Source organism: Stylophora pistillata, chromosome 2 (assembly GCF_964205215.1).
Source record: "Stylophora pistillata chromosome 2, jaStyPist1.2, whole genome shotgun sequence".
Taxonomy (NCBI): domain Eukaryota; kingdom Metazoa; phylum Cnidaria; class Anthozoa; order Scleractinia; family Pocilloporidae; genus Stylophora; species Stylophora pistillata.
The window spans coordinates 58,187,566-58,201,990 of record NC_142520.1 but is presented as its reverse complement, the minus strand read 5'-3'; the positions used below and the strand labels follow the sequence as shown (position 1 = coordinate 58,201,990).

Genomic DNA, 14,425 nt, shown 5'->3' with positions numbered 1-14,425 from the left:
ATGGGCAACAATCAGACTTTTACAAAACCTCATCCTGGAACTTGTTGGTCAAGCGTGTTTGCACCGGTTGGTCCTATCAAAGAGCCGCTGCCCATGTTGGCGTGCTTGTTCGTCGCTGCCCTTGGTCTCTTTGGCGTGTTACTGTCCAGGAGAGTAACCGAGGGAGGCAAGTTTCTGTACTCTACTTTGTTCGGCTATGGCATCGCTAGTTTCTGCTTCCATTGGAATTTGTGGGAAGGTTTCTACCGAGTCCTTGACGTCCAACTGAACTTCCTCCAGGCCATCAACATTGTCTACATGAGTTGCATCCCTAAAGGAGAAAATTTATTTTACAAGGTATCCTCGTACTTGCTGATCATGTTTTTCTCTATCTACCCGTTCTTTGCTCATGTTTTGGGAATTACTCTAAAGAAATCCTGGATCTCTTGGATCACGTTTGATGGGATTTGGATATTCGTTTTGATCGGGTTAATGATCATTTGGTTCCAACGGGACCACTTAGGAACGCCAAAACACCCAAGCCGACAAGCAATGTTCAATCTTGTGTGGAAAACCATCTTCTCGGTAATGTCGGCGTACCTCTTCTGGATCCTTGATGAGGTGGTATGTGTGTTATTCGATAACCACCGTTTCGTCATCGTCATCTTTGGACACACTCTTTGGCATGTGTTCATTGGGTTCGGCTTTTACTACCTGACGACCCTCATAGTCTTCTTACTAGCTGAAGACCTGCGTGTTTACCCTAAAGTCCTCACCTGGCCCAAGAACAAGCCTTTCTTTGTCTTCGTTGTGGTGCAATACGAACACTATGATCTGATGAGTAAGGCCGAAACAACATCAAAGAAGGAACATTAATTGTACGTGTATTGTTATGGTAAGTGCCCGTTGTTTCTCTCAAGGTAGAAATCCTTCGATGTTGTTAAAAAATAGAATCAGTGTAATTGGTTTAGCCTAATTTCATCATTTATGCGAGCTCGATTTACGATCAAGCCAATGGATGGCGATTGTTTTCCAAAGGAACTAAGTCACAGAGTCGTTTAGGAGTGAAGCTCTTATCTTCTTTTAGAAAATAGGACTAAATATGCATGCATCATTTTGTTCTTGCACCTGGTAACTTTGATTCAACAAAAGGATGGATAAGTATGGCTTTTGGTGATTATCGTCGACGAGTTAATCTCTTCTTGTCCCCTTTACAGTACTCAGTAACATTAGCTAAACGCCGATTTCCAAACGGATTCTGCTTCAAATTCCGAAAGTTCGCCTTCTGTTCACACGTCTCCACGAACAAAGCCTCTCCCCAATTTGAAAGCCTCCCACTCAGAGCCATTTCGTATTTAAGCCTCTGAGGGCTTATATTTGGAAACTAATTTTATTCAAACGAAACTAGCCACCATATTGGAACTTTATGAGAAAAGTCCGACATGACTTTTCACACGGTGCATTTCTAGCTATTTCTATTAACTATAAAGTATAGTGTGAATGAGGTGCTCTTGGTGCCGAGGCGGCTCTCTCAAACTGTTAGACTTAACGTAGGTAGTAAACTACAGTAATCTATTTTGATTCTTTTTTTGTAATCAATAGTTTCTCTATTTTGGTAATAAAGTGTAGCTGTTGTTGTCGTTGTTTTTGTTTTTAAGCCACACAAAAATGGTCTCTAGGGGCCACCAGCTGGTTCGGGCCCCAAGAAACAAATCCTCATCCTTCAATACATATTTGTCCTTGAATCTATATGAAAGAAACCCCCCTCATTGTCGCTATTACAAAGATGCATTTGGAGGAAACAACACACTCTGCAGAGTTATTCAGAAGCAGCTATCTGTAGTGGGTCGTGGCTAGTGCACATTTATGTTTAAATACAATTCGCACATTCGTCGAGTTTAATTCCTAGTGGTCTCAGAATTCAATTCGGACAAGGCCTTGCACTCAAGACTTACGACAATTACCTACCCCAAACTTGAAAGTTATCGACCGGTCGTCTTTTATACAACGTGAACACGATGTAAACAGTCCCGTTAACTAATATAAGGACTCCGAGAAAACCATAAGACGATTACCTTTAATGTGTTACACCTACCAGCATAAGACGATTAACTTTAATGTGTTACACCTACCAGCATAAGACGATTAACTTTAATGTGTTACACCTACCAGCATAAGACGATTACCTTTAATGTGTTACACCTACCAGCATACCATTGATAGCACTCAGGAGCATCGCCACCATTGACAGATTCAAACTTGGAGCTTGAGCGATTTATCATGTCCGTCACCGAATACCTCTGATGAAGGCCATTTCTCCTTTGCAAACGACTTGGTCCAACTATTCGCATGAGCTGCGACAAATCTAACGTTTTTAAGGCTGCCCCACGGTGATTCATCACACTGTGGGAAGTAATAGCGACAAGTTTCTCATTATGTGCCTTTACTTCGGCGTGTTTTCAATGAGTTTGAGAAAGCTGGTTGTTCCCAATTTCCCTTCCACCAATATCCAAAGTTGAATATAGTTTTTATTGAAGGGGCAGCGAGCTCACGAGGGATCTGAATGAAGTGCAAAATAAACTTCTCTTTAGAAATGATCACGTAAACATAAGAACTTAGTGTAACGGACGTGACGATAACTTGCAGTCTCATCTTCTACTACTCTGTGTCACAACTTTACAAATCAAATCACAAAACGATTCATCCCACTTTGGGTCACGTCACGTTCACGCGTCCGTTAGAGATTCAACCAATCAGGGTTCTTCCTGTTCGTCTCACTTCATGCAGTCAGGATAATTTTCTTGACCGTTTGACGAAACTTGGTGCCACTCTAAGGAAAAACAGATACTAGGTAAGTAAGTCGCAAATATATTTTTTCACGAAAATGTTCTTCATTGATTCGCAGATTCAAACCTGTGAATCAGCAAGGAACCCTTTAATGCAGGAAATGTTTATTCATGTATGCCACGAGGCCTCTTACATTTCGAGAGGATTATAAAGAGGATATTTTAAGGATATTTTAAGAGGATATTTTAAGATCTGTTTTGTTTTCGTGGTGAATGCATAATCTACAATATCTCAGCTTTGTCTATAAGCTCTGTTCATTTCTACTCCTATACAAGGCGTTTCATAATGAATATATTTGTGTGTAATAAAGGGTAATAAAAGGCTACACTGAACATTGTTACAGTAATTTCTCGAACGAATAAGAAAACAGTTAGAAAAACTAGCGATATTATTTCATGTCCTTTCAGTTTATTGGTAAAATACAGGCACAATTTAGCAATCGAATTATAGAATTCTGCATTTTCGTTTTTAAAGCGGAAGCCATTGCTAAACACTTCTCATTTTAGATATGGAATGGAAAACTAAAGTGCTTCTCGAAACAGTTTTTCTCGCTCGCTTTTGCATTATTATTATTGTACTTTCTTTCAAAAATGGGCTTCCTTGAAAAATCCCTTTTTTCAGATAGGAATTTCAAGTATTGTTGGTTAGTTGTCATCTGACGCGCAGTGTTGCCCTCTTCACCCCTTTTCAGCACGAACGTCCAACAGCCGTGACGGTGGCAAGTGTAGATTGTGCAGTGATCCACGTCTGGCCGGCAATAACGTCCTTGCATCTACAGACAAATTACGCTTTTCGGTAACTTGATTTATGCTTTGCAGTTAGTTTGGATGACAAGGATAAAAAGTACAGATGTGCACAGAAATAATAGTTTTGTCATAAACAGACGTCATTTATAGTCAGCCATTTTACGACCTTTAATCTCGTTTCATAGATTGCATTACAAAAGATGTGATACGCTATGGCTTTCTTGCTCAATTTATATTATAACATCTTTTAGCCATAAATTTAAATTGATCGTGTTTGCTCTAGTATCACGATAGAAAATTATTTCGCCGTAAATTTGTCTTGAAAATTTTGGTTTTGTACAAGGTACTCCTGATCCCTCCCAAAAGGAAGTCTTAAGAAAGTCGCTCGTTACGAAATGAAACGCTGTCATAGCAGTTTTCTTCAATCCTGTCGTTTCTGCAAAGAATATTATTTGCTATGCAAATAAGGCAATTTTTACACGTAACACTCGCTTTGTTCCTGCAGAACAAAGTCGGAAAGACTTACCAAATTGTACAAAGCGTTGATGGATCGAAGTAAATTTATCATCTCATATCCAACGTGCCCCGTGGAATTACTATTTATAAGCCCTGTCTCGATGAGCAAGTATGATTTGTTTTGAGACACCTAAGATCATTCCAATTTTGACTGCACTCAGGAGTTTGTTAAGCAATAGACTTTTGCTGACTAAGTTATGCAAAGCCTCGGTAGATCAAATGAATTCTATTTTAATTTCTAATTCAAAAGTTCCAAATAGAGTGAGACGCTGTGTACTACTATCCTGTACAGCGAAACTCGCGTGTGAGAGGATTTCGGGTCCTTCGGAAGTTTCTAACGTCAAAGTGAGATAATTCAAGACTTGTTGTCTCAAGAAACAAAGATTTTCGGACGGCGTGTCATAAAGAAATAAATATAACAGAATAGAGAATCTTGGCTAAGAGCCATGGCTCTTGTCACATTGCCTTTTCACGTTGTGTTCACTGATTTTACAGCGGAAAAACGAGTTTTGGCCGCGCCAGGCTCCAAGTTTGAGAAAATGGCGGGAATTTCGTCGATCGTGTAAAAAGAAAAAGGGTTACGAAGCTTTATACGCTTTCCCAATTTTCTCGATAAGAAGCAGCATTTTCTCTTCGTTAACTAGTGTGTTGTTTTCGTGGGGAATTGATTTTTATTTCGGACATAATTAGCATCAAGAAGGTTTCAGAACCTTTTATCTCCCCGCGGTATACAAAAAATTTCGGTACGAGGACACCTGACTTGGGCTACAGCCGAGTTACTAACCCCTCAGACCCATAACATGATGTTCGTAGCGCGACTTTGATGCTAATTGTTGCCGATGGAAAATGTCTGCCCATTTTGGAAGTTTTTCGTTTTTTGCACCGTTGACGTAACAGGCTTGGCGAAAGGCATCAAGGACTCTCGTGGTTACTGAGTGCGCTCGACTACGGATCGAGTGGCCCGGGTTCGAAACATTGTGTTGCCACTTTACTCTCACAGTGCCTCTTTTCACCCAGGAGTATAAATGGGAACCAGCGAGTTTAATGCTGGGGGTAACCTTGTAATGAACTAGCATTCCATCCAGGGGGGAGTAGAAATACTTTTAGTCACTTCATGCTCCGGAAACTACATTCAAGTGCCGGCCCGATGGGCCACTTGGTTCGTAAGCAGGTTTTACTTTTACCTATCTAGGAAACTCTTGGCGATAGGTTAATATCCAAATATCATCGGAATTCAGATTGAATAAATCTAAACGTTAAATATAGACCAATCACTAACACAATAACTGAAATTACTTTGTGTGATATCAAGAAAACAAAAAGATAGGATACGCAATTTTTTTTTTTAATAATTCAAGGATTTGGACAGCAGCACTCAAACTTTGGTTCTGTCACGTAGCGAAAAACATGGCTCGACACATCGAGAGTGAAAAAAAAAATAATGACCTAGTGACGGTGGAAACGAAGTCCGGCGGATGTTCGAATCATCAATGGTTTGAGAAACAGACAGCAAAATTATCGATAGTGGAAATTTAAAAACGATCTCTGGCAAAATTTATTAAAAATTACGAGCTTTCAACTGCCCGAACTGCAGTCTTCTACGGGTAAAATGAATGATAAGGAAGCGATGAGAGAATTTAATAAAGACATGAACTTCGAAATAATGAGAATGTAAATTATTATGAATATTTGTTAAAAAGAATGTTGTATTGTCCGGGTAACGGGCAAGAAGTGTTATCTGCGTTAGGTGTCACTCTGGTATGCCACGCTAATTTTTGCCAGAGATCGTTTTTGAATTTCAACTATGTTCATCCTGGCTGCGGCCCTTCGATATTTTAAGTAAAATTGATGTTAATGTGCAGTGGAAATCCAGGGGGAAATCGATATCGGTTTGAGTTAGCACGAAGTTACAGTTATTGAAAGCCGAATCAGTTTGTTTGACGATTAGGAAGTTAATATTTTCTATGCTCTGAGCATGTGTAATTGATCTGAAGCTTAAACAGGGTCATCAAAAGTTTATTCCTTGTGGTTGAGTGAGTTCCTTCGCCGATTGAGAAATATCCCCTCTTCAGTGAAAGGAACTTCACCGCTTTCGATCTAATGAAAAAAACTTTATCCCTCCTTCAGGATAATTCAAGAAATATTTCTCTTTGTTAACCAACCCATGCGGATGAATGTTTAAAAGAAATGTGAAAGTGTTACGAAATCTTGGAACTTGACCCTAGTGATCAGTTTCTCCTTTTTTGCTCTAATCTTGAGTCAGACCTTTCAAAATATGATATACTTTTGCTAAATAAAGATAAGATTTATTCAAACCCTTTTTAAACTAGATCGCGCTTTTAAGAAAATCGAATAATGATTCGTATTTCAACCATTTTGAAGGAGGAGCTTAACACTTTATAGTTCATACTGATTGTTTATTGCATCTCAGGCACGCGCACTCCTAAAACGAACCGGGTCGACGCACATCCTCGGAGCCAAGCATCTTAAACAACTGGCCAAGACCATTGGAAGTAAGGTTAAGATACGTGCGAAGGAGGGTTGAATAAAATAGAAACACTGTTCCATTCACGTGTTACAAGCACCAATTAAAAATGAATAAAGGCTGTTTCTAAAGAAACTGTTTGGGGCTGCGTCGGTGGGGGTAACGAAATAATTTGGAGTATCAACAAAGTTGAAATGGTGAATTGGCCGCCGTAAAGATTGTTACGGTGACCAATTTACCATTTCAACTTTGTTGATATATCCAGATTAAAAATGAAGACAGATAAAAGTGGTCGACCGAGCCATAGTTTGCTTGTACCTGTCAACTTCATACTGTGGTTCTGCTCGCAAAAAAGTAGATCGCAGCTCTGTTGATTGAGCATTTGACTTTAGAGTCGGAACCGGTTAAGGTTTGAATCCATCCCAATGGAAAAGAGCTACCTCATGGTCTCACTCACGTGATAAAAATTTCCACAAGAGAAAAAATCTATTCCGCAGGAACTCATAACAAAAACTTGTACTTCCCATTTTGCTGTTGGGTAATACGCGCTGTTGCTTATCCTCCGCAGTTCTACCGGTTTTAATTTGAATTTCTGGTTGCTGTGTTGTCTTCTTATCCCTTTTTAAAACCTTTTCATCTTCCCATCTTTATATTCTTTTCTTTTCCCGTTGTTTTGCCGCCCAAATTTTCAGTCTACTTCGAGAAACGACGAAAAACGCTCAAAATAAGGATGCTTTGAAAACGTAGATATGACTTGAATTCGTAATGAGTCAGCCCAAGGGAATCAGCAAACCCGGAGAATTTTAATTAACGAGTCTAGCTTTATCAATATTTATACTAGATTGGGTTCACTTCCCGTCCTTCAGACAATAAATGTTTAGAAATATTCTGAAAATTCATTTACTGAAGATACACGAACCCACACAGTCACAGTTCCCTAAGTTTTGACAATGGACTCATTGCACCCTGCGGCCATTTAGAGACCGACTACTAGGTAGGCCATACAGTAAGTAATGCCTACCATTGATGATTGAGTTTAATTGATATTCAACCTCTTAGGCTTGGAAAGTAGCTACAAATTATTTCCATTTCACAACATTTTCCTCGAAAACGTTCAATTATCCGATTTAAATGTGTTTACTGCTTCGCCATTTCTGTTCGCAATTTCTCGGAAAGTTGATTGTGTGAAGTGATTGACTGTGTAACTATCGATAACTAACGCGTGCTAAAAGAAACCAAATTACAGCTGAATGCAGTTTTTATAGAAGAGGCAGCGAGCTCAATAGGGATGAAGTGTAAAACAAACTTCTCTTTAGAAACGATCACGTAAACATCAGAACTTCAGTGTAACGGACGTGACGATAACTTGCAGTCTAAACTTCCACTGTTCTGAGTGACAATTTGACCAATCGAAATCACAGAACAATTCATCCCGCTGTGCGTCACGAACGTCGCGCTCACGCGGCCGTTAGAGATTCAACCAATCAGAACACAGATGGTACAATTTCTAATATGTTCTTCCTGTTTGTGTCTTCATGCAGTTCATAAGAATTTTCTGGACTGTTTGACGAAACTTGGAGTCTCTGTAAGGAAAGACAGATATCGGAAAGGTAAAGAAATCGTAAATACATTTTTTACCGAAATATTCTTTGCTGATTCCCGGATTTAAACCCGTGAATCGGCAAGGAAACTTTTCATGCGGGAAATTTTTCTTGATATATGCCTCGAGGCCTCTTACACTTGGAGTGGAAAGGATATTTTAAGATCTGTTTTGTTTTAGTGTCTTGTTTGTTTGCATACAATTTCGGTCGGAAAGTGCTCACAATTTTCGGTTAACGGATTCGTGGTAAATGCATAATCCACAATCTCGGCTTTATCTATAATCTCTGTTCATTTCTACCCCCATACAAGGCGTTTCATAATGAATATATTTGTGTGATAATTCAGCTCATGTAAGTCAACTAAACAGCAAGGGTAATAACAGGCTATAACACTGTTGCAGTAATTTCTCGAATGAATAAGAAAACAGTTAGAAAAACTAGCAATGACGATATCACTTCATGTCCTTTCAGTTTCTTGGTAAAATACAGGAACAATTTAGCAACCGAATTAAAGAATTCTGCGTTTTTATTTTTAAAGCGGAAGTCATAGCTAAACACTTCTCATTCTATATATTTTCCGTAACTGGAATGGAAAACTGAAGTACTTCTCGAAACAGTGTTCCTCGTCCGCTCTTGTATGTTATTGTACTTTCCTTTCAAAAGTCTTCCTTAAAAATCACTCTTTTTTAGATAGAAATTTCTAGTATTGTTGGTTAGGTATCATCTGACGAACAATGTTGCCCTCGTCACCCCTTTTCAGCACGTCCAAAAGCCGTGACGGCGGCAAACGTCGTGCGTGCACTGATCCGTGTTTGGCAATAGAAAACCTGCATCTACATACAAACCGCGCCTTTCGATAACTTGATTTACGCTTTGTAGTTAGTTTGGATGGAAAGGATAAAAAGTACAGACGTGCACGGAATATATAAGAGTTTTGTCCTAAACAGATGTTTTTATAGTCAGGAAATTTTACCACGTTTTATCTCTGTCATAAATTATTTTAATAGGCGATCTTGATTAGCAGTCATTGAAACCAAAAGATGCTATACGCTATAGCCTTCTTGGTCAGTTTATATGTTTTGAACCAGTTTCTAGGAAGTCTATTTACCTTGCATGACTTTATATTCCTTACGTGTTTCATGACTAGCCTTTCAAACGGAACATCATGGAGTAGAGTGGGGGGGAATGTTGAATACGTGTATACCAAGGAATTTAGCATATTTTTGCTATAAATTTAAATTTATCGTGTTTTCTGTAGTACATTTACCATGATAGAAAATGATTTCGCCGCAAATTTGTCTTGAAAATTTTGGTTTTGCACAAGGTACTCCTGACCCCTCCCTAAAGGAAGTCTTAAGAAATTCGCTTGTTATGAAATAGCATGACGTCATGGCATTATTCTCCAATCCTGTCGTTTTTACAAAGACTATTATTTATAAGACTGACCAAATCCACCCTCAACTTCCTTTGTAGATATTTGAGGTTTTCGCTCATGGCGATCTTGTGATACCATTTGAAGAACTGTAATCTTCACTGTTATTATTTACTGGAAAGTTTCCTTCGATTGAACATGGCGGACAACGATATTATCGAAGAAATTTGTGTTGACCATGGAAAGCGTTCCCTTGTTGCCAGCGTGTTTCAGCGAATTATGCTCCTCTTCAGTGTGGAAGTCCAATTCAGCTCGCCCGAGGAAAGCGCAGTGAAAAGTGGATTTCAGTGGCTAGCTTTAAAAGGAGAGAAAGACAATGTGGTCAAAGCGAAGGTTAGTAGGAATTACAGCTTGTGTTCGTGTTGATTATGACGCATATCTTCGAGAGCATAAATTCCTTCTTGTGAAATGCAACGAGAAGGTTATAAGGCTTTTTAAAACTTCCGCATTGAAATGAAACGCTTAACGGCGAGTTTACTCTCGGTGTTCCTTATTAAACCATGAATTTTGAAACTGTTAATTTGACTACCTTCGCTGGAAACGATTTTTGTTTCGATGGAATAGCTTACTTCTAAGCCAAAGCGCTCAACAATTGAAATGCGAATCTCTGACACTCAAAGAAACGTAGTTAATTTTCCAGCTGCTTTCCTTCTAGTTTTCTGAATAAATTTATAATGACATTCCTTGAAGGAAAAGCACAAAATATATTTTGAGCGTGTTTTTATCGAGAGTTTCGTTAGTAGAAGCTTACATGGAATCTCTTTTCTTTCTAGGAATACGTCAAGTCGCGTTGTAATCCTGAGCTGGAATTAGAAGTTCCGTTCAGCGAGCGCTTCTACGAAGTTCTGTTGAAATCACTTGATGAACTTGAAAAAACCACAAGTGCTGTGGTAAAGTTTACTTCAAGAAAAAGCTGCCATCTTCAAGGCAGTGCAGAGTCTGTTACAATGGCGCAATCGGCTATTGAAGACAAACTGCGTACACCTCCAACGTCGCATACGTCAAGCGTGCCAGCCATCGAACCTCAGTTGAGGGAATTTGCACGAAAACTGGGCTATTCTAACCAAGTCATAGACCAGGCTGTCCAAAAGCTAGGACCTGATGTAACTCAGAACACACTTTTGAACGAACTTCTGAAAACAACTGCATCGTTACCTTATCAAATTTCCGCCTCTGCTCAACCCAAACCTACTCCAGCGATGGCTCCTTACCCTGTCAGGAGAGACGTAGTGGCCAGAGGAGCGCCAAATACCTCTGGCCATGTTTTAAGGCCTGGCTTTGAGAACCCCAGAGCAACAGTGGCTGGTGCTCAACACACCTGGGAAAGAGATTTGATCGCAAAAATGCCTAGACCAAACCCTGAACTTTATCCAGATGCAATTCCGAGAGGAACAAAAAGAGTTCTTGAACGCCCCTCTGATATTATTGCCAGAGGAGCAGGGCCTTCTGTTCCACCTTTAATGCAGGTCCAACCCTACAATAGCCCTGGACCATCTCCATATGAGAACCACAAAGAAGCAAGCAGCAGTGCTAGCGACAGACTTGACGAACAAGAACAACTGATGTACCAACAAATACTTGGTGCTAAGAAAGTTTCAGCGAATTCGTCTTCAAACTTAAGACCAGTGGTTATTGATGGGAGCAATGTTGCTATGAGGTGAGTAACTTCTGCTGTATTAGGAAGAAAGATTAAGAAAAACTGCATTTGTTCCTTTTATTTTATGATAGGTTTCCTTATATCCATCGATAGATATGTCTTTTTATTTTAAGCAGTTAACAACATTTTGCAAATCTTTGCTATTAGCATAGGTCATGATCAGGTTTCAGGGATTTTTTTAGGCTGAAAAATGTGGCTGAATTGCAAAATTATCGGACTTTGTCAAAGTGGGAAAAAATGTGACATGCTGAAACAAGAGAGTTTTGTTTTGATGAAATGTGATATATGAACAGGAAGTTAATTTGAATATGTGGTGAGCATGAGCAGTTGTTTCAGAGCTTAAACAGGGTCAAACGTGTAATATTATCCTTGTGGTTGAGCAACTTCCTTTGTTGGGCAACATCCCTTTCTCAAGACATTGGTTTCGAACCAACACAGTTTTTCTTCAACTAGTTTTTGGCAGCAACTGCTTCATGCAATTTTTCAACATTAATTTTAGAGTCTGTCATTTCAATATGAATTTTTTATTTCAATAGGAAAAATAATTATGGACAATGAAAAGAAATCAAATGAAGTAGTAGTTGAGTTCCTGTTCCTGTTTGTCTTGTGGCGGGTTTCTTTGTCATCCCACCAATGCAAATATGTTGGAACGTAGCCACTATAAATGGCTAGAACATCCTCTCAGAAGATTATATACCAGTCCAAATTAAAACTGGAACTAAAGTACATAATATTAAAGTAGATTTTTATCTTTTTTCAGTTTTGTTTTAAATCAAATTGAAATATTTTTTTCTTTCTTTTTCTTAGTCATGGAAGACAAGATATCTTTTCTTGTAAAGGCATTCAACTGTGTGTTGAGTGGTTTAGAGCAAAGGGACACAAGGAAATCACGGTTTTTGTGCCATTGTGGCGGAAGGAAGCCTCGCGCCCCGACAAGCCAATCACAGATCAGGAAATTCTCTACAGTCTTGAACGTGATGGTATACTAGTTTTCACTCCATCTAGGAAGGTGAATGGCAGAAGAATTGTTTGTTATGATGATCGCTTTATCATCAAACTTGCAGCAGAGACAGATGGCGTGGTTGTATCAAATGATAACTTTAGGGATTTGACAAATGAAAATCCAAAATGGAGAGAGACAATTGAACAAAGATTACTGATGTACTCTTTTGTTGGGGACAAGTTTATGGTTCCCGATGACCCATTGGGCAAACATGGACCCAATCTTGAAGACTTTCTTCGAAAGGGCTCTGCTACTCACCCTCGAATTTGCCCTTATTTGAAGAAGTGTACATATGGTCTTAAATGCAGATTTTATCATCCTGAGAGAGACCAGGAAGCATTGAATTTAAAACTTGAGAGATTGATTGGCATATTTGGGGAATCTGTGCCAGAAGCTTCCATGAGAAAGGCCATTAATGATAACCCAAGTGCCAATGTTACAATTTTAGCTAATATTTTGTGTGATATGGGAAACAAATACTGAACTGTTATTATTATTATTATTAAATTACATTAGTAGAGTATGTACATAGATATGTATATATATTACTGTAAACGCTAAGCTACTAGCTCATGAAATTTGGACTTCGTCATTGTTGTAGCACCTAATTTTCTTTTGCTAATCATTGACTACAATTTTAAGTCAAACTGAATTTCATCCACATCTACTGTTAAGAATGTGCCTTTTTGTGAAAGGCATACTTAAGTTTTGATTTGGTTTAGGTAGGAGTACTTCTCATTATGCTTAGGGAACAGTTATTGTTAATTTTACTAGCTGTGTAAAAGGATTTTCCTTTGCAGTGATGAGGTTTAAGTGGCAGCGAGTTAAGGCAAAGTTATTGCTTTTTCTGGATTGTCAATATTATTGAAAATGGCCATGTCTGATCAACTTTCCCATCGTGGGATGAGCAAGACAAAGTGTTGTACACCCCCTAATGTATATATACCTTTACAAACATTGTTTGCCATGTTGTTTCTCTGCAAGAAAGCACAAGATAGCTTAGCTGAGAGTAACTGCAGAAGAGGTAGATTTTTACAGTTATTGAGTAACAACGTGGTTTTCAATGTTGTAATGTAGGTGTAACTTGAGGTTACTCTCTATGAGAGCAAAAAGTGTGATCGCCATGCGGTTGAAAAAAAAAAACGTGAGAAATAATGAAATTGTTGTCAAATTCTACAGTTGTTAAGAGTATATTTGAAAATAGAAATTTTGCTTACAGGTGTAATGGGTTAAGAATTTGACATGAGTTTCCTGGTATAAAAAAGGCTCACAAAAGATAATGTCTGCTTGAAATGAAACAGTTCAAGATTGCAGCCCCCTTGATGTAGGTACTTTTTTTAGTTTAGTCCTACTTACAAAAAAAAGACAAAAAAGGCTTAACATTTAGTTCATGTTCTGGCATTATATTTCTTCTTTGTTATTGTTTCCATTTATAATTTAGCTATACGTTTATTACCAGCTGTTAAGCTTCAAATCCACTATGTTATTGCCAGCCCTCATTTTTTTTTTTTAAGCAAATTATATTGTAACTATAATATGTCAAGAAAAAAAAAAAAGAAAAGAAAAATAAAAAAGTAAGAGTTCACGGGGATGTTTGTGGTTCGTTGAGTGTATTGGAAAGTCAGTTATCATTCATGATCAGTTAATACTTTGGTTCTGTTGCGAAAATTAAGTTGGTTCTGTAAATAATGACTGCATTTGTTAACCCCAGTGATGAGCTTTGCAGCTGTATATTTTCATGTCCTTTTTTTTTTTTTCATTTCTGTTAAGGGAACTATTCAATGATGAGAGACATGTAATACTGGTTAGAAGGAGAGAAATTGTTAGCCAAGACTAAGGCCCCACTCCTCCTGATTGGGCCTATCATGTTCAGAAATGTTGAAGATTCTTAATGGTTTTGAAATAACAATTTTGACCAAAGATTTCAAGGTTACAATCTAGCAACAAGTTTCTACAAGTTCCCTTTTGCCTCCTAAGATCTAGATCTCAATTCCCTGTACTATCTCCTGTGCATATTTCAATATAATTTAAACTGTGAGGATTTGGTGTTCAATCAAACAGTATGCCTTAGTTGTATCACTTTTCTCTCATGTTATCTCCCTCTTGTCTAAGAATGTGTTATATTTTGTCAAGAGAAATTCCTTAATATTCACTGCTGG

General features: G+C 38.4%; 2 protein-coding genes and 1 pseudogene across 4 annotated transcripts; 2 read left to right on the top strand and 1 right to left on the bottom strand.

Annotated features, from left to right (window-relative positions):
• Positions 1–1,613, top strand: LOC111327796 (uncharacterized). Its single transcript, XM_022932067.2, has one exon. It carries the CDS (start codon positions 1–3, stop codon positions 853–855), a length of 855 nt encoding a protein of 284 aa, XP_022787802.1. The 3' UTR covers positions 856–1,613.
• The window catches only part of LOC148740617 (uncharacterized), a 1,045,961-nt pseudogene that overhangs the window by 435,389 nt on the left and 596,147 nt on the right, over positions 1–14,425 (bottom strand).
• Positions 2,693–13,855, top strand: LOC111327763 (protein KHNYN). Of its 3 annotated transcripts, none has more exons than XM_022932030.2 (4): positions 2,693–2,830; positions 9,648–9,939; positions 10,380–11,263; positions 12,071–13,855. In XM_022932030.2, the coding sequence occupies exons 2-4, from the start codon at positions 9,745–9,747 to the stop codon at positions 12,747–12,749; spliced, it is 1,758 nt and encodes a 585-aa protein (XP_022787765.1). In that variant the 5' UTR covers positions 2,693–2,830; positions 9,648–9,744; the 3' UTR covers positions 12,750–13,855. The 3 variants fall into 3 exon arrangements, with proteins under 3 accessions (XP_022787765.1, XP_022787766.1, XP_022787764.1); XM_022932031.2 differs by lacking the exon at positions 2,693–2,830 and adding an exon at positions 7,483–7,567; XM_022932029.2 differs by lacking the exon at positions 2,693–2,830 and adding an exon at positions 8,109–8,183.

What these genes read in the sequence shown, in the direction of transcription:
- LOC111327796 (XM_022932067.2), top strand. Translation starts at nt 1, where the DNA reads ATGGGCAACAATCAGACTTTTACAAAACCTCATCCTGGAACTTGTTGG.
- LOC111327763 (XM_022932030.2), top strand. Translation starts at nt 9,745, where the DNA reads ATGGCGGACAACGATATTATCGAAGAAATTTGTGTTGACCATGGAAAG. An exon ending in ACAATGTGGTCAAAGCGAAG is followed by an intron (nt 9,940 to 10,379) that starts GTTAGTAGGAAT and finishes TTTTCTTTCTAG; the next exon opens with GAATACGTCAAGTCGCGTTG. An exon ending in GGGAGCAATGTTGCTATGAG is followed by an intron (nt 11,264 to 12,070) that starts GTGAGTAACTTC and finishes TCTTTTTCTTAG; the next exon opens with TCATGGAAGACAAGATATCT.